Source organism: Rhineura floridana, chromosome 6 (genome assembly GCF_030035675.1).
Source record: "Rhineura floridana isolate rRhiFlo1 chromosome 6, rRhiFlo1.hap2, whole genome shotgun sequence".
In the NCBI taxonomy this organism is placed as follows: domain Eukaryota; kingdom Metazoa; phylum Chordata; class Lepidosauria; order Squamata; family Rhineuridae; genus Rhineura; species Rhineura floridana.
The window spans coordinates 76,578,323-76,597,877 of record NC_084485.1 but is presented as its reverse complement, the minus strand read 5'-3'; the positions used below and the strand labels follow the sequence as shown (position 1 = coordinate 76,597,877).

At 43.9% G+C, this 19,555-nt stretch overlaps 2 protein-coding genes across 3 annotated transcripts in view; one reads left to right on the top strand and one right to left on the bottom strand.

Annotated features, from left to right (window-relative positions):
• MICAL1 (microtubule associated monooxygenase, calponin and LIM domain containing 1) overlaps positions 1–8,338 on the top strand; it is a 57,196-nt gene extending 48,858 nt beyond the window's left edge. The window contains exons 21-24 of the mRNA XM_061632493.1: positions 1,671–1,764; positions 1,897–1,996; positions 3,098–3,171; positions 4,159–8,338. Coding sequence (XP_061488477.1) covers positions 1,671–1,764; positions 1,897–1,996; positions 3,098–3,171; positions 4,159–4,322 — 432 coding nt within the window. The 3' untranslated portion in view covers positions 4,323–8,338. The remainder of the gene's footprint in view (positions 1–1,670; positions 1,765–1,896; positions 1,997–3,097; positions 3,172–4,158) is intronic.
• On the bottom strand, positions 6,528–19,555 carry SMPD2 (sphingomyelin phosphodiesterase 2). Of its 2 annotated transcripts, none has more exons than XM_061632495.1 (11): positions 19,375–19,555; positions 16,465–16,516; positions 13,867–13,963; positions 13,493–13,569; positions 12,101–12,194; positions 11,888–11,977; positions 10,319–10,401; positions 9,840–9,972; positions 9,060–9,164; positions 7,731–7,887; positions 6,528–7,347 (listed from the first exon to the last, which is right to left on the bottom strand). In XM_061632495.1, the coding sequence occupies exons 2-11, from the start codon at positions 16,512–16,514 to the stop codon at positions 7,004–7,006; spliced, it is 1,230 nt and encodes a 409-aa protein (XP_061488479.1). In that variant the 5' UTR covers positions 16,515–16,516; positions 19,375–19,555; the 3' UTR covers positions 6,528–7,003. The 2 variants fall into 2 exon arrangements, with proteins under 2 accessions (XP_061488479.1, XP_061488478.1); XM_061632494.1 differs by having other exon boundaries at positions 16,465–16,637; positions 19,375–19,554.

Sequence of the window (19,555 nt, the reverse complement as noted above, 5' to 3'; positions counted from 1 at the left end):
CATTGATATAAGCAGCTACATACTTCATGTGGCAAATGTTTGTTGATGGTATAACATGGATATACACACATTTCCCACAGGAAATATATGTTGTGAACAACCTATATGTTCCGGTCAGGGTTCCCAGCACATGGGTGCTTAAAGATTCATGTAGGAGTGTGTGTGAGATCCTTGCTGTGTTGTGAGAAACTCTTGTGTGATACCAGTGTTTGCCCTGTATTACTGCTAATGATGTGTGATATCATTTATCTGTTTCAAAATTATTATTTAGTGGATGGATTATACATCTTTTAGGATGTATACCCTCCCAAGGTGGATTCAACAAATAAATAAATGACTAAAAAGCAATCCTGATGTCATAAAATATCCCGTTTCCACTGACTTGATAGTCCATCAGGAAACCGATGTCCTCACTGCGGGAGGCTGTGTGGATCTAGAATTGGCCTCCACAGTCACTTACGGACCCACTGTTAAAGACCTTATCTTGGAAGACAATCACTCGGCCACAAGTGATTGCCAATGAATGAATGAATGAATGAATGTTCCTGGCTTTAATATCACCCATGTCCCATCTATTTTCTCCGGTTTGGAGCCTTCTCTCTACTCGTTACTTTAGATATAACCTCTCACTTCACCTCCCCCCCCCCGCTTACCCTAGTTGCTCTCAGACTCTGTCCATTATAAATGCCTCTTCCTATACATGTAGATTAGCCTTCCCCAAAGTGGAACCTGATACCCTCCCAAAATTTTGGACTACAACTCCTATCAGCCCCAGCCCCGTAAGATTGGATCCTGTCCCTGCTAGATGTTTTTATATTGTTGTATTGTTCTTATGTTGTATTTTTGTATGCCGCTTAGAGATGTTAAAATATGAAGCAGTTTAGAAATGCTATTAATTATTTTTAAAAAAATTAAGAGAGGATTAGTTTGAGGAAGGCTGATAGACTGACCTGTAGCCACATATAACTACTATATAGACTGTATACATTTGAAGCTCACATGTAAGATCTTCAGGTTGCATGCAACTGCCATCCTACTTCCTATGCTGAAATACCTTTTGTATAGGAATGTTGTAATATGTGAAGTGTTAGGTTGACTATTTCTTCATTCGAAATTGATTAGTCAACTAATGGTAAAGTATTTCAAAATTTAATTTATAGAAATACTTGAGAGTGATGGCGGCTGATGCAAATTATAAAACTTTTGTTATTTCTCAACAGCTGACAAATTCTAAACTGTTGTAATCAATTATCGACAGCAAATGGTGTGCATATATAACATTCATGGCAGCAAAGTTCAAGAGCCTAAATGTCTTCTTGGGTTTTATTTGAAACTGCCGGGATTGTTCAAACACTTTAACATTTTATAGTCCAAGTAGCCTGCACATCCACAGCTGTGTATGCAGGAGGAAATGGATTGTGCCCTTAGGTTTTTACATGAAACCATGAGTCAACACAAGTTGATTTTTTATTTCATAGTCAATATGACCACTGTCAAATTTTGTCAAAAAATAGACAGCTGATTATTGTCCCAATCGCAGAAGTGTCCCTGTGTCTTCTGGCTATTCCAGGAAGCTATCCACACCCACTTGGGGGGGGGTGTGTGCCTCATCCTTACACTTAAAAATCATTGCTGAGTTTGAACAACTTTTTATTGCTTGGGCATTCCAGTCAATACAGAGGCGGCTAGAAGAGATTGAAGTGACTTTCCGAGAGCTTGAAGAACAGGGAATAAAGCTGGAGCGATCTCTGCGGGAAGAGGGAGGTAAGTCTGAGCTTCCTACAAGAGAGATGGGGATGAGGCTGTGGCCTATGAAGAATATGTTCCAAAAATTGCTAATCTGTTCTTAGGGCAGCTGTGCTATTAGGATAACTTCTTACTTCCTTTATCCTCAAGGAACAGAGTCTGAACTAAAGAAAGAATGGATGAACCAGCTGCTGTCCCTGGTCCAAAAGAAGAATAGCCTGATGTGTGAGGAGTCTGACCTCATGATTGCGTAAGAGAACCTGCTTGTCATAGCAGTTTAGACTTGGTACTGTTATTCTGATCATAGGGGAGTTGGCACAGCCCTACTTCTTCCTGTTCTACCAGGGCAATCAAAGAAGCCGCTCTGGCTGCTCCTCACAACAGCAGCAACTCTTGGGAAACTATTTAATGCTGGTTGTGAAGGAGTCTTAGGAGGGCCTCCTGGCATGTAGTTCTCAGCTTTTCATGTTGCCTAAGTGGTGCTTTTCTGGCTCCAGCACCACCAGAGTGCTGCAAGAACCCAGCCTAGGTCATATTCATAGTTCTAGAGCTCACTGTGTCAGACAGAGTTGGACCATGAAGAAAACTACAAAATGAAGGGGGGAAAGGTTGAAGGGCTTAGAGATGCTTTTGGTCTCTGCTCTTGGATCTAGTAGCAGTTCTTAGTCCCCTTTCAAATAGTCATTTTCATCCCCCTTGTTTACTTAGTTTTAAACAGCTAACCCATTTGAAACAAAAACCAACTACTATAAGGCTAACATATGAAACTGGGAGAATATGACCTAGACCAGCATTCCCCAACCTGGTGTCCTCCAGATATTTGTTGGACTTCAACTCCCGTAATCCCTGACCATTGGCCATCGTGGCTGAGGCTGATGGGAGTTAGAATCCAACAACATATGGAAAGCGCAAAGTTGGGGAAGGCTGACGTAGACAAACAATATGAATACTGAGTATGAACCCATAGGAGCCTGTGGATGCATAATTGGCACTGTTAAAAGTCTGGAGGTAGCAAACACATTCCACTGGTAATGTCCTGTAGTTCGAAAAGCCTCAGTAAAATCCAAAAGTATTTGTTATCACAGGCCATCTCTCTAGGAAGCTACTGTTAGACAAGGCAAACCTGTCTAATTCATTACTACCGTCACTCCCATGCAATAGTTCTTTCTGGCTGAACCTTAAAGTATATGGATATTTGAGCTGACAGCATACAGAGGATAGTTACTAACAAAGAGAGAATCAATGGGAAGACTCCTCAAGGATGTATGTGGGTGTGTGTGGAGGATCTTGCATGCTGCCATGAACTTCTCAATGATGGTTGACAACAGTTCTCAATTATTATACCTCACAGGGTGCAAGAGCTGAAATTAGAGGAACAGCAGTGCCAACTGGACCAAGAACTGCGGCAATACGATAATATGGATGGTAAGAGAGAATATAATGGTTCTCCAAGCTGATACTAGGAAATGTGGGAAAACCCAAGAAACAATTGCCAAGCTATTTCTATAACTGATCACCAGTGAAGCAGAAGCTTATTTTCAGGCAGTCACAAAATTAATTAATGTAAACTGGTTAACAGACTAAACACTGCAGCTGTAGTCCAAAACAGCTGGAAGGCAGCAGTTTGGGGAAAAGTCATGTGTAGTCCGGTTTCCTCTGGATGGGAAAATTTACATGAAGGAGAAGCTTGTTATCTATTAATTGTATCCACTTTTCTTGGGGTTCAAGGGAACCAAAGTCAATTGCATAAAACAAGATGTAGGTAGAGCCAAGAACAGAATTGTTTTAAGCACTGAGATGCTCACTGTCTACCAGTTAGTCAGTTACCTAAGTAAATGAACTCCAGTACAGCTTTGGTATCTTATTTGTGCCTGCTTCTAATGGAAAACCTGTAAAAAGTTCCATTCCAGGTAATCACTGAGAGCATTGTTGAGCAGCAAAGAAAGCAGTGCATGTGGTTTCTGCTCCCCCAGATAATTTTAACATGGATTAATTATGCTGCAACTTCTGACTAGCTCCTTTGCTCTCAAGATGTGTTGTTAAGGTAGAACAAAGTTTCTGAATACACATTGGTGACAGTAAAGATAGGGCCAGCTAGTGCCTGGTAGTTTGGATTAATTCATCCAGTACAGAATAATGTAATTCTGAGAATGTCGTATTAGAGGCAAGCTGTCCATGCCTGATCTCATTTAACTGGAAAAGAATTAGACATTCAGACACTGACCTTAAACAGAGATTTCATTTACATCAGGGGTAGGGAGCCTGTCACTCTCCAGCTGATGTTGGACTACAATCAGTCCAAGCCAGCTGGCCAGTGATGATGGGAGATGTAGTCAACAACCAGAGGACCACATGTTCTCCATCCCTGCTTTATAGTGACTCACAGAACTGTGTTTATGTGTGTTTTTAAAGAGTTTTCAAGAACCCTAGAGGACCAGCTGAAAGAGCAGGAGATCCTGTCCCAGCTGCTGGAGGTTGTGAACCAGCGCAGTGCCCTAATTGAGATGCAGGAGAAGAAGCGTCTCAGTGAGCTCTATGAGTATGTGCCACCACCTGGAGACCTCTGGAAGATCTGAGAGTTAATTAGATCAAAGCTTCGTGATGCTAGAAGCCTTTGTCAACATGCAGAAGATCCATTTTAGTACTGATCTGCATTGGAAAGTGAGCTGCTCTTCAACAAAGATCTGCCTTAAAGACATCCCAGCAATACATTTCCTGCCAAAGAACCATAGTGATGCTGCTCAAACTGATATTAAAGTCAAAGTTTGGTTGCAACTTTGTGCTATAAGCAGCATCAGGCATTTCCGCCAGTTCATCCATTACAGTCAATTACCAGCCCAGGTAATCTTGGGAATGCCCTGCTTTGAGATGGGGTTCCTTCCTCAGGCCCCTTGTTTCCCTTGCCCCTGCCGATTAGTGCTTAGTAGCTGCTACTAGGCATAAGGAGAAAAGCCTGGTCTTGATGCTGCTCCACATACGAGTGTTTTAAGAAGTAATAAGGTAGGAAATATGGCAACTTTTTTTTTTTGCCAATAAGTGATTTTATTACAATGTGTCATAAGACTAGCCAGTGTAATGAAGCATAAGAAACACATTGCACTGAACTGTAACTGTGGCTGCCTGCGTATTCCACTGTGGTAAAGGGCCTCCCTCACCAGGATTGCTCCTCTTCCGGGCCACTGTAGGAGGTTGCAGTGTTTGCTGCTCATGCTTCTGAACAGGTCAAGTAATCCTACACCTGTGGAGAAGGCAGTAGGGGCTGTATTGTGCAAGTGGGCCATCCCTCTTACAGCTTTATTTTTGCCTTCATCTAAGCCCCTGGCTAGTGACAACACAGCAATGTTCCTTCTACCGATGGCAGGGTTGGGGTATCTTTGCGATGGAAGTTCTGCAACTTGCACTTCCCACCCCCAAACTAGCTAGAGATATAGTCCAGGAGCGGGTGGGAAGAGGGAAGAGTACAACATATACAAAATTTAATATGTAAACCAGATGATTTTGGACTACAATCCCTGATCATTGGTCGTGCCGGCGGGGGGGGGGGGGCGGGTGATGGAAGTTGGCAGTCCAACAGCAACAGTAGGAGGACCTCTCTAATGTATATTTAGTTTTTGAAATGGTAATTACTAGGGAAGGGGTAGACTCACCAGCTGAATGAACAAGGGTGTGTACAAGCTATCAAGAATAATAATAACAAAAACCCAGCACAGCCATTGGACAAGAATGTATGATCCCATCACAATCAGTAGCCAGGTAGGTGTCTTTGCCACTCACACTGTACGTACAGCTGTAATAGATGCTATAATTCCCAGCTATAAAAACCACATCAGGGAGGTCTGAATGTGATATCCCTGCAACAGAAGCATGGTCTCCAGAGAAGAATTATGTGCATTTACATCACCATAAATTGGTGTTAGTCTACAACAAGAATCTGACCTGTGGGTGAAAAGAGATGGCTTTTTGTTATAATCAGAAGACTGCCATGACTGAGCTGCTGCAAGCCACAGTTTTGTTCAGGCTGTGCCTGTTTCAATAAAGATGCACGGGATGATCTGGAAGTGCTATTCTGCCTTTTCCAATCCAAGGTTTCACAACACAAGAAAAAAATCCCACAAGTATTTTGATGCTCTTTGGGTCTCTCCCGAGCTTTTGAGAAGCTGACTAGTGCCTGCCTCTCTTTAACTAAATGAGAATGGCATTGGAGGCACAAGATGGAGTGGTTCTACTAAAGACATGCAGGTTTGACTTTGTAAGGTGCCTAGAGGGAAGATAGCTGGGCATAAGCTGCTCTGAAGACCTTTGAGGAAGATTGGGAATACCTTCTACGCTGAAACATACACCTACATGCATCAAAAGATGCTGTTCTAGGCAGGAAGGCAAGAGTAGGGAATCTCCAGTCTGCAGTCAAATCTTGGCCCATCAGGGGTCCAGGTTGGCCCGTGAGGCCATATTCTCCAAACCGCATCCACTGATCAGCTAACATCATTCACAACATCATCTGATTGGGAGGCAGGGTTAAACCCTATGTTGGCTGTGTATGCCTGTTCCCTGCAGGAAAGAGGTGCACACAGCCAAACTGAGTAGGATTTAACCCTCACTCATCAGATTCCCTGCTAAAAGAAAGGAAAAAAACCTTCCACCGTCACTGAAATGCGAACAGCGATCACAAACACTTCAGGGAGAAGTATGAAGCTGATTAAAAGTGTGTATTAAAATGCTAAATAAATGATCAAGAAAAAGGTTTCAAGAATAGGATTCCATCCACAAATGATACTGTCTGCTTATATATATAAAGGATTTATTCTGGCTTTACTGAATTCAAAAAATAGCTGTATATAAACTAGAAACACTGTACATTTTAACTTGTCTACCTTATATCAGCTTTTACAGTACTAATTTAGCCACCTGTATCAGTCAGAACAGTGTAGCTTGATTTGATAAATGCTGGTTTCTGAACAACCATAGCTGAACTACATACAACTGAACTGTTTTAGTTCCAAATTGTAGTTTCAACATTCCCTTCGGTACAAATTGTACTTATACCTGCATTTCTTCAGCAGAAGATAAGAACTATTCATAGAAAGTTTTAATGCCCTAAGATAAAGCTAAAAAACTTTTACAGTATCAAATGCTAATTATTGCCATACGTTTAAGAACTACTAACCATCAGAACCTGGCAGCACAGTGGAACTTGCTGCTCCAAAAAGCTTTACAAACAGTCTCTTGGTCCCCGTCATGGTTCCAGCAACAAAAGGTTTCACCCAGAGCGTAGCTTGTCCTGGAGTGTCTGCAACCCCACCCGCATTTGCTCCTCTGTCCCCTGCAGCATCTTCACCTCAATGGTGTGAAAGAGGTAGAGCACAGCTGAGATGAGCAAGACCAACACGGCCAGCAGGCCAAGCAGAGAGAAGGAGAACTTAGGGAAGGGCTGCTGTAGAGCTTCGCCGAAGATGGAACTCAGGCCCATGGCTCCTTGCATGAGCAGCAGAAGCAGAGCCAGGACGGCCATGCGGCCACAGGAGTGCTGCTGCCGCTCTGCTGAATGCAACCCCACTCGCACCTCCATACGGGCTTCATTCAGGATGTCCACCAGCACTGGTTCTAAAAAACAAACAAAAATTAAGCTCAACCACAATGTGCACTGAGGGCAGCCAATAAACTCATACACATTTGGGTCCAGCCCACTTGGGGGCCTGGGAAGACAGGCCATGACTGCTACTTCACGGAGGTATTGGCTTCCTTGACAATGGCGACACGTACCTACAGAGAAGCCATGGCCCTACCCCAATAGTCATGCTCCTCTCTCCAAGGAAGCTAGCAGAGTGGAAAATGGGGCTTGAAAGAGCACCACTGTGGATGGACAAAAAAAGCAGGCACAGACAGACCTTGTCACCCCTCCCCATCTCCCAAAGACATGCAAGCCTTGAGTGTAGGTAGCCATACTCACTCCCCTTGTAGCAAATCAGTGAAACTTGGGTACTCACCAGCTGTAGGATAGTTTAGACCTTTGTCTAATTTTCTTTTATCCACAGACAGTGTAGCTATGACAGCTTCATGGTCAGAATAAGGAATGTCCTTGTTGGGAGCTGTTCCAGTGGTAGTCGCATGACTGCTGCATTTTACTTCATACTGAGCCAAACCCTACAAGAAGGGAAGTCAGGCAGGATGGCAAGTTGCTCATTATGCATGTGTGTTTTACGTAAGTAAGGCTCCCAGAAATTCTGGGTTGTGAACTACAGGTGAAGGGGGTGAGTGAGTAGGGCTACCTTCTTATTAGACTCATCTTTGAATAGCAGAAGTCATTTAGAAGGGTCCTCAAGGTTCCACTAAATGAATCCTATGTATTATACCTAAATCTGATTTATGTGTTTATCTGACCACATAACTATCTTGAAGGAAAGTGATTGTGCAACATCTTCAGGCAACTTGCTCCTATGGCTAGTTTTTTTATCAATTAATCTCAACTCTAAACTCTTGCAATTCAAAATCCATTGCCCTACATCTGTAGTGTTAGACAAGAGATACATTCTTGCTATCATCTTTGTGGTAAGATTCTGATACAAACTGAAGATTATTTTCATGCTCGTCTTTAATCTTATTTTCTCACAGCTGAACAGATGTGCTCAATTCTTTTCACCTTTTCTCAGTCATGTGACTTTTGATCATCTTTGCTACTCTTCTGAGTTCAAATGTGAACATGGGGTCATGGGTCTCACAAATGTCCAAATTCAAACTAAGGAGTTAGTTACAACTGTAGTTCCTCTCCTTCAGAAAAGGCAGGATAAGTCAGGCCCCTTACCAATTTCACCCTCCATTGTGTTGGAGTAGGGAGAAGCAACAGCTGTGGTTCAAGGAGTGCCCACATGTTCGCAGAGCTCAGGAAGACAGAAAATGATCTGGTAGTCCAAGCTAATCTAACTCAAAAATGCAGCAGCGTGCTTACTGCTTTGCTCATTTTGGCACTAAAGCCTTAAACTTTATCCTCATACCTTGAAAAGCCATTCCCAGCTAGTTGTTAGAGAACACACCCAAAACAACAGGAAATCAAGCAAATGAGATCAATCCGTTGCCAAGAGGTTGCTTGAGGACTTGCCAATCAGCACATAGTTTTGGTGACTAACAGATAAAGAAGTCACCACCAGGAATAGAAAGCTACTTCACCTGCCCATTCCAGGTTGAGGATATGGACAGGAGATAGACTTGTTGAGTGGTTACTGTAAATCAAAATCTAGAGGGCCTTTAGTCTCAACTACTTTCTGAATTCTGTGCGCTACACAGCTGTCTCTATTTTTTATGCCTGAACTTGCACGTACCTTATAGAGAATGTAGTCAATACGAATCCCCTGGGGATAGCATTGCAGTTCCTTCTTGCTTGTGAAGCAGTTGGCCGGCACCAGAGTAGAGCCATCGTGACAGCCCTGAGAACAAGACCAGAGTCTGAATTCTAATAAATGAGGGGTGGGGAACCTCTCTCGACCCAAGGGCTGCAGTCCACTGGGCAATATTTTAAGGTCACATGCCAGCAGTAGATGGGGCCAGAGGCAAAAGTGAGGAGAGCAATGCATGTACATTTTACTTTTGTACAGTAGGCTAGTTTCTATACATACTCTTACATCTCTCTCTGTCCTCCTCCATCCAGACAAGCAATAGGCATTATCAGAGTTCAAGGACATTTTCCAGCTAGGCAAACAACCCTTGGAGTATGATGCATAGTGGCTTGGGGGGAGTTCAGAGGGTCTGGAGGACTACATCTGGCCACTGGGCCTGAAGTTCTCCACCTCTCCAAAAGATACAGAGCACCTGCAGCAGGCTGTCTTGTGGAAGAAGCCAGCAGCCGGGCCTGGCTGAGAAGACAGCTTGCAGGGCCCAGAGCTTTTAGAGAGCTGTGTGGTAGGAGCAGGTCACACTAAAAATCAACAATGCCAAGTTCTTGGCTTTCTTGCCTCAGTAAAAATACAGTTATGGTTTCCAGGCCTCAAAAGCACCTTTCTGTCATGAAGGTATTTATTACCTTCCTTTCACTGAGTGAAGAAGGGAGGGAGAAACACCCCTCCTTTCTTTACTGTTTCAGAGGATGATACCCAGTTCCTTACCTCAACCTTCTCTGCAGCAATGAAGGAGTCCCGGAGCCCTGCCCAACCTCGCAACAGCCGAATGCCAACATCTTCTGGATGCATGTTCAGATCCCCACCAAGCACCACCACATCAGCCCCTTTTGAAGTGTGCCTGGAAAGATGTCACAAACAGCCCCCACCATTACTAGAATGTTGTCTTTTGTCAAGAAGTTATAGTCTGGAATTCTTTCACACCCCCATGACTATAACTGCATCCGCTCCTCCTTTCCATCGATCCTGCCTGCCTGCCTGCCTGGAGAGGCTGGCATTAGGTGAACTGAGCATCTTCCCAACTAGAGCTCTGAAGCACTGTCAACAAGAGATCTAGCTAATGGGGGCGGGGGGAAAGGGGGAGAATGGGTGGAGAGACAAGGGGCAGTGTGAATAATTGCACTCTACAGAGTGTCTATTGCAACACAAACTTATAATAATGATTTTAGAGTCTCCCTATTACTTACTGTAAAAACTGGGCAAGTTCCCAGGCTTGAACAACTCGATGGGGCAGGTAAGCATCCTTCTCCCGACAGTACTCTGCATGGAGCTTGGGTGGAAGAAAAACAAGAGACACATGACATTCACAACCTCTGACTGGGGAGCCTGCACTAAATGCAAGGAGATCATGGCAGAGATCAAAAGACAAGTCTTCTTTGGTGGATGGTAGAATTTCAACGTTCCAGAGAATAAAGGGATCTATGGGTAATCCAAGATTGTCAGCAAAGAGTTCAATCTGGTTTGGACATAATGCTAAACTGTGGTTTATCATTACCAATACAAATCTTGGGTTTACGTGCTTGCTGTTCTCTTCCAGAACGGCATCAGGACCAGCAGCTTTTGCTTCGATTTTCAATTTAACTATGGATTATTGTTATGCCCAAACCTGGAACTGTGGTAATTCTTAACTATGGTTAGAGAAACATGCCTACAGTCTGAAGTTGGCTTGATTCCTTAAACTAGGGATGGGAAACTTGTGTCCCCCTCCCTGATGTTGTAGGACTACAGCTCTCATCATCCCTGACTATTGCTCATGCTGGCTGGGGCTGATAGGAGTTGCGAGTTCAACAGCATCTGGAGGACCACAGGTTCCCCATCCTTGCCTTAAACTGTAGTGAAGACTAACCAGTTTGTACAGGTAGCCGGGAATAATCCTGATTATTCAACCTTCACCAACAGGATGCCCTCCAGATGTTGTTGGACCACTATTCCCATCAGCCTCAGCCGGCACACCCAAAGCTCAGGGATTATGGGAATTTTACTCCAAAACTGCTGGAGAGTACCAGGACGAGAGAAACTGGTGTAAGCAGACTTCAAAAATATTTTCACATGTTGCTTTTGGATAGACCAGGCATGGCTGAAATTCCTACGTTATTACTGAGCTTATGAAATTATACTGGTTATTCATAAAGGCTATCTACTGCAGGAGTTTCTCTCACCCATTTCATTTTAGTGGCTGTCTATTCTTTAAAGCTATCAATTTCTTTAGAGATATTTCAAGAAACTGAAATGAGTTTATTGATCTGTGGGACTGAATTTACAGCCCTTGGAAGCTGCCACGTGAGACATGAGGCCTTAGCAATCACTGCTTGCCCAGCAGCTTCCATTCAGCTATGAAATCTGGCCTGCATTTGTTATAATTCAGCCAAGACAGATACATTCATATTAAGCAGGGATGAGAATAAACAGCAGCAGAGAAGAACACAAAAAGACCTCCTTTTTCAAAGGATTTCTTTTTCATGATGAAGTGCCACCCATGAAAATAAAAAGCCTTGACTGTTCATGAGCAGCCCTTGCCAGCAAATAGGTTGCCCGTACCACCGTGAAGTTCATTCCAATAATCACTGGGTTCATTTAGCTATCTAAACAGATGGGAAGTGCTGTCCTGCATTCCCCAAATAAATCCTACTCACATCTAGACCCTCTCCCACACACATCTTCAGTTATCTTGTACTCCACTAATTTCAGCCTAATCTGGGAGCTGAAGAAGTCACTCATAATTGTAACAAATACACAAAATAAACAAAACTGCTCACATGAGTCACATAGATGTTGAACACAATCCCCTCGATCTTTAGCACCACGAGCCCCACCGATTTGCCACCAAACCAGTCTCCATGCTGGAACTGTACAGAGGAGATCATAGGAGAGAGTATAAGGAATGGAGGTAAAGCTAGTCACAATATAAACATCATTAGAAAAAGATGCTCCTTGCTGTCTTCCCTCTAAGCAAGGCATTGCCCACTCACCATGTAGGGGTAGCCATTCACAGAGTATTGGTACAGGAAGGTGTCCAGGATTTGGTGTCTGGAGAAGATGCAGAGTCCACTGCCAATCACCCCACTATGAAAGAAACAGACACTGTAGTCATCAACTAGAGTCAGGGGGAATGACAACCATCATCCCTCTACTCCCACCCTCCATTTGAAGCCAATAGCTGGGTTTTCTAGGGAATGCAGGCACATGGGCAAGACTTTACAGAACAGGGATGGCATTTGGAATTATTCCCGGCTCTAAGAAGGGAGGGAAGTCTTCTGGGACAATGTTAAGAGGGGCAGGACTGAAATGGAATGCTGTCTCGCCAGTTACCTTGCATAATAGCATATGAGGTCAAGCAATAGGTGTCCCCCAAAATGTGAGTTTAGGAATAGTTTACAAATGCCATAAGGCTGTCAAAGAAGTGAACCTTAAGGTTTGGTAACCATCTATGATCCAGTGGTCCTTACAAGATGAGTCTTAACACAGATTAACTATAGAGCTAGAAGACTCCATCAGCTACTAACTGCTCACTAACTTCACAAAATGTTTATGAGATTCTCTATGTTCCAAGCAGTGCCCACTACAGATGAAAATCTGCAGGTTGATTTTATACCAATAATATGCTGATGTGCATCTGCACCATGTTGCACATGTAGCGATCCAGTGTGCAACTGTGGGATTCATTTCACAGACCAACAGGATCCCTTATGCAGGATCCCTTATCCCTAGAATCTGCATTGTTTTAGGAGCTAAGGGACAGAAGGTATATCTTGAACATTCCTCTGGTTGTCTCCTCTAACAGAACTGGGGATCCAGTGAGAGAGAGTGAAAGAGAGAGTGAGAGAGTGAGTGAGTGAGAGAGAGAGTGAGACAGTGAGAGAGTGAGTGAGTGAGTGAGAGAGAGAGTGAGAGAGTGAGTGAGTGAGTGAGAGAGAGAGTGAGAGAGTGAGAGAGAGAGAGAGAGAGAGAGAGAGAGAGAGAGAGAGGGGTGGGGTACTAAAAGCAGAAATAGAAACCCAGCTGTCTTCTCCCAGTCTGATGTGAGCAAGTCTCACCACTCTGCAGCATCTCCTCACAAGAGATTTCGACACCCTGAATAAACAGTTGTACATCCCAGGGTACTAACACAAAGGGTCTTAATGGAAGTGTGTAGGGAGAACACAACCTTTAAAAACAGATTTGCTTGACATGCAGTCAAGCTGCCACACCTGGAAGGCAAGGTTCGCTAAGGGAACAAGTGTAATTAAAGAACAATTATCTACTGTACGAGTAAGGGTAAGGCTTCTGCACAAACAACACGGCATATGCTTCTAAGAAAACATCTTCTGATCAGCAAACGACGTAACTCTTTCCAGGACCCTTTACACTAAGCTCCTTTTTACCTTTTGAAGTAGTGGGAAGAAGGGTAGCGGGCACACAGTTTCTTTTTCAGCTCCCAATAATCTCTCTCGCTCCATACCTGGAAAAAGCAAAGAGGTTATAATCACAGTGACTGCAAACCAAAGTTCCAAACTAACCAGGGGGCTTAGTCCCCCAAAGCTTAGTTTCTCCCCTCCCCTAGCAACTCTCCCTCATTAATTGTGTTCATATAGCAACTATGTAGAATGCTTCAGTATCTCAAAACAGCCTGGTTAGATACAAGCCATTGGTTGCCGTGCTCTGCGTGTAACCATCCAACATGTCAACGGTTGAGCTGGGATTTCAACTTGCAGCTTCAACGCTACCAGGTTCCACTGTAGCAGACTTAAGTCCTCACCTCCTGCAAGAGAGCCAGGTCAAATCCTTCCTGGTTGAGGACATCACCAATCAATTCAATGCGCTCCTGCCGGAATTTACTCAGGTAGCGAATGGCCCTGAAAGGAATAGAAAGGGAAGGGAGTGATACTTCAGCTTCCAACCAGGCTCCCTGCTTATTATAATTTTAGCCTTTCATTCTTTACAGATAGTAAACAAAGCAGCATCACCATGAGGGCAAAATTTGACACCAAAGGGAGCACTCCTCCCAATGTAAAAAGCACCTTTGGGGGAACAATTTCAGTCAGGATTGCAATAGAGGAGGAAATGGTTAAATTCCCCCTCCCCATCTGATCGGCCCTCCCCCAGCAGCTACTACTGCACTTTTTAGAAAACATGCATGCTGAATGCAAAGAAACATTTAACGTCTGGTCTAGTTTGGTCTGAAGAAATCAAAATGGCTGGAAGAAGTCTGTGAACCTTTACTTGACGAGTCTGATTAAAATTCCAAATTTGGGATGAAGAGAGGCAAAATTATTTGGCCCACTGCAAAGAAGACAGAGGGGCCCTTGAGCACAGATCAGAAAAACCTTAGCAGTCAAAGCAAGTGATGTGAAGATGCAAAAATATGAACACTCAGATGGAGAATGTAGAGTAGATACAAATATTTCATCACCATTTCTCTTAACCTATTCGTCTACCTGCTCAGGGCTGAGGAAGAACACAGAAGCATCTAAAAAAGGAATGGTGCTGTGGAATGCTGTAGAAACACATTTGTTGTGTTTGTGCCAGATTTACCATCCTCTCTCCAGGATGAAGCAGAGGGGAACATGGGTCTACTAGTTTCCTGCACAGCAGTGACTGGCTGGGGCCCATGACATTACCAAGAATCCACTCATCCCCAAAGCCAGAGCAATTTTCCGACTTTAACTGGTTGCCACCCTCATCCTAAAAACAAGCTACCAAATCAACTTTTACATGTGTAGCTACACAAGCAGCTCTGTAAGAAAAAGGTAGTCAGACAGATAGTCTGAAACATGGAGTAGAGAGAGAAACCTGAAACCTGAAGCCTGGTCCGCACATGCTGCAGAATGAGGCAGCAATGAGGTGGAAGACTCCTGGGGTGCTATAAGGGACCGTATTATTTGCTACCACAAAAAGGAATTGTCTGGAATCATTTTTTCTCCATGCCTTGGTTGTTTTGTTTGCCTTATTTGCAGGAAATTTAGTACATGGGAGAGCAATAAGAAAATTGTGTCCTCCCCCCTCCTGCTGCGTGACATCTTACAGTCCTCTCCAACACTATAGAATTCTACCATCTAATTCTCTTACATATGTGGGTCTGCACTGTAATCTGAAGCAAGTATATCTGCCACTTGCATTGAGAGGGCAGGGGAAAGCTAGGTTCACCCACAGGAGTGGGAAAAATGTACTGATTTCTGTTTCGGAAACACATTTGTTGCTTTGTGTATAACAGAAGGGTAACATGCATCAGCTGGCCAACCTTCTCACTTTCAACTCCTTAATCTGCAACGTTCATTTTCCCAACACAGTCTTGCCTTTGCATATAGCACAGGTATGATGTCAGCCTACGTAATGTGTGTCGGTAAGAAGGGTTGGGAGGGGCACTTTCTGTGTTTGATCTAAATCTAAAGTGGAGAAGAAAGGTCTATGGAACTTAGACTCAGGAACTAATTATGCTGTGAAGACCAGGTTTATTTTGAGCATCCTTTGGATAAGCATCCTAAACTGAATTTGATCACCAAATTAATAGCAACAATACCTCCCCAAACATTCCGGAAAGCTGTGCTTTAAGATTGCTTCACACATGCATTACTGTGGCATAATATTAAACAATGCCCCCACCTCCATCCCATGATTTATGCCAGGGGCGGGGAGCCTCTGTCCCATGGGCCATACTCCAGGCATTTCTATCTAACCCCCAGGACTCTCCCCAGGCCATGTCCCCTCTCATCAGGCCACACCCCCTCACCAGCCCTGCTCCATGCCCTTTTCACACGTTTTTGCCTAGCTGAAACATGTCCTCCAGCAGTGATAATGCCTCTTCCTCGCCTGGATAGAGAAGTGTGTGTGTGTGGAGGTGTACAAGCCTCTAACTTTTGCGCAGCTGGAATGTAGCCTACTGTCCAAAAGTGAGGGTCACGTGCATTGCCCCACCCACTTTTTCTTCTGGCCTGCCCTCATTGGCCTCTGGCCCTTTCAAAGGAATGTGACCCTCAGGCTGAAAAAGATTCCCCACCTCTAATTTATGCAAAGATGCACATGCAGCCAAATCTCTCAGTAATCTAGACCTGGCTCAGAAAAGGGCAGGATCACAAGAACAGCAGTATTAGCCTTTGCTAGAATCCCAAAGTACTGAATAAATTGCAGTCTCATCATTTCCACTCTGCAAGTGAGGAAACCAACAGGGGAAGGATGTGCTTGCCGAAGTTTTCTGAGGGAGGGTCAGAATCCAGAAGACTCAACAATACCTTGGTAATAAGACATGACTGAATCTCTGCCAATAGAGTATTGATCTCTACCTGCACTCCAGTGATGTCATCCAGATCAGAGCTAACCCTCACCTGCCCCAAACAAAAGCAAAAAAGGACAAACTCACCAGCAATTGAGGTCAAAGACTCGCAGCTGCAATCGAGGGTCCTTATCCATCACTGTGGGAGCAAGACAATGTAGAGGTGGGTTCAAACTGGGCTCTGTTGAACTTGCAAAAAGTTGACAGGTTCTGTCTTCAGTTCTCCAACAAACAAGATGTCAGACTTTATCTTTTCCCCTCTGCCAGAAGAACAGGGATTTTGGCTGTAATATTGCAATTAAGATCTGCATGCTGGCAGTTGGAAAGCAAGGAAGGATGAAGCTTTTGTGTCCAAGACCTGTAGAAGCCTTTCTCTGTGAAACCCCTCAAGGCTTGATAAGCTTCCTCAAGGCTTGAGGAAGTCCTTCATAGGAGGGAGAGGTGCAAAGATAAGACCAGCAACTTAGTGGAGTTACACAGCATTAAAGGGACATTCTCAGGTCAAACAAGGCCCATCTTTTGCATGTTTCAATCCTGATAACAAGATTATTTCTTTTTAGTACTGTCACCATTGCCTGAAAACTGCTGTCTGTTTTCAGTCAGTGATCAGCATAAGCTCACATATATATTTAGACCTTTAAAGACAATACATTCTCATGGTTAAAATAAAAACCTTTTTAAGCAAGTGCTATGGGCACCACTCCACCAGATTAGGCCCTCATCTCCCCCCCCAACCCCCCCCGAAAAAGTTCACACAGAGACTTCACTTTTCCAAGGGATCTGGGTAAAAGCTGGAGCCAGTAGAATTAATCTGAGCTTGAAAAGCACATGGAGATGAAAGAAGTGGAGAAAGTGTCCCTCTTCCAACTTCAGTTCTATAAAGCTTTCAAGAGAGAGAAAGGTAACCACACTCACCAATGAAGCAGTAAGTGGAGACGCTAAGCAGATACCACTGTACACCACATTAGCAACCATTCCATCACATTGCCAAAAAGGACATTTGAGTGGTTCCACACATCTACCCACTCTTTTTTTAAAAAAATCATGTGTTTAGCAGGTAGATTCAAAAGCACTTTGCCATTCTAAACCACATAGGGCACACTATTAATACCAACTTTGGTTTAGTAATACAAAAGCATTCCTATTGACAACCCCTCCATATGAAGTTCTCAAGACAAGGAGAAATGTGCTCTCGCATCAACAATACTCAATCCAGGTCTGAGTTCTTGAATTCCTTCAAGGATCTGCTGCCAACCACACTGGAGTCTGAACCAATGGTACCTACCTGTATCCCAGTGTTATCACAATATCTCACAGTCATGAATGACTTTCACTGCCCTTCGGGCTAAGGATTTGGTAATTTACTGGATTGAGATCAGACTCTCAGTATGACTTGCCCAAGAACTCAGGAATGGCCCATGGGAAAGCCGGAGACTGCTCTTCAAACTAATGCTTCCACCCTGCCTTCAAACAATTCCCTCCCACACCCTTGTTGACTGCATTTTCTGACATTTTCCTCATCAGGTGGAATTAGCAAGAAAAGGATGCTAACTTTGTTTGTGCCAAGAAGAAATACAACAGTGGTAAACTTTGTGAGTTTTAAAATACACAGACTCTAAGAAATGATAACCACATGTTGAACACATACACACACTCATTTTTGCACAAAAACAGTTATGTGGTGTGGATCTAGACTTCATCCAGTCTCTGCCTCTGGCCGTGTTGTTGATCAGCGCTCTTACTTCCTGGCTTCTTCAAGTAAAAAAAAAAACAGTACCTCTCACAGTGTCTGTTCCCAGCATTTGGACATAAGAACATAAGAAGAGCCTGCTGGATCAGGCCAGTGGCCCATCTAGTCCAGCATCCTGTTCTCACAGTGGCCAACCAGGTGCCTGGGGGAAGCCCGCAACCAGGACCCGAGTGCAAGAACACTCTCCCCTCCTGAGGCTTCCGGCAACTGGTTTTCAGAAGCATGCTGCCTCTGACTAGGGTGGCAGAGCACAGCCATCACGGCTAGTAGCCATTGATAGTCCTGTCCTCCATGAATTTGTCTAATCTTCTTTTAAAGCCATCCAAGCTGGTGGCCATTACTGCATCTTGTGGGAGCAAATTCCATAGTTTAACTATGCGCTTCTCATTTCTAATAGTGAGTCAGCCAACCTAACCCGATTTTCTCAGAAAGTATGTGTGTATTAGAAATATGCACACGGGCCAGATTGGTCGGCAATGTTTCAGACTAGGTTTTCCTGTGCTAGAAACCAGTTCTATCCTAGGCTGCACCACCTATATTTCTGAAAATTCCTTGGGTAAGAAGTAAAATAAGTGTATACTATATAACTTTGATCACTGTTGTTCAACTTAAAAGGTAATATTTCCCAGGAAATTATCTTCATTGTGCTCATACTGAGGCTGCGCTATCCCCGTGAGCTTGCAAGTCTTTGGGCATGCATTCGTCTCCTGCTCCCTGAGTAATTTTTATAGCCATTATTTCTTCAGCTCATAGTAAGGATACAACATGAGTACAGAGTAAAAGAGTAAAAGTATACAAAACACACTGAGCAAAATAAAGTTCTGCTCTCATCATTCCAACACAATGTGTCAGCTTCAAATCAATTTCCTTGAATACAGCCTTCCCCGTTGATAGACTGTATTTTGGACTCGGCACTTTGGATTTTCAAAAGACTTACAGCATTAAATGTGTTCGTTATGTCCCACGGGGACTATGATTAAGCTTCTCTTCCGGGCTTCAATCCCAAATCGATCTTAAAACCATTCCACTTTAACAGTCCAGTTATATGTATCAATTCACTATTTTAAATCATTGATCATTCACACAGGAGTGGCGAGGCGGGGGTCAGGAGTAGCAGGGAGAACTGCCAGCTCAGACGCAGCTTCAGTCAGGACAAACTATTACTAAAGGGGGATGGATGAGGGGTGGGGGAGACAAAGAGGCACACAATGAGTGGTTTAGAGGTATCTGTGTCAGCCACTGCATACCTGGAGGGAGACGGACGGTATATACGCAGGCCGGCCGAGCCCACTTCCAACGTTCACTCCCTTCACTTCATTATTTGCGCTGAGACAATCGCGCCGGCAGGAGGAGGAGTAGTCCAGCAATTAATACGAGCGATCAGTGCCTAATTGTCAGCCGCGCGGTGCATTCCGGGGTTTGTAGGCC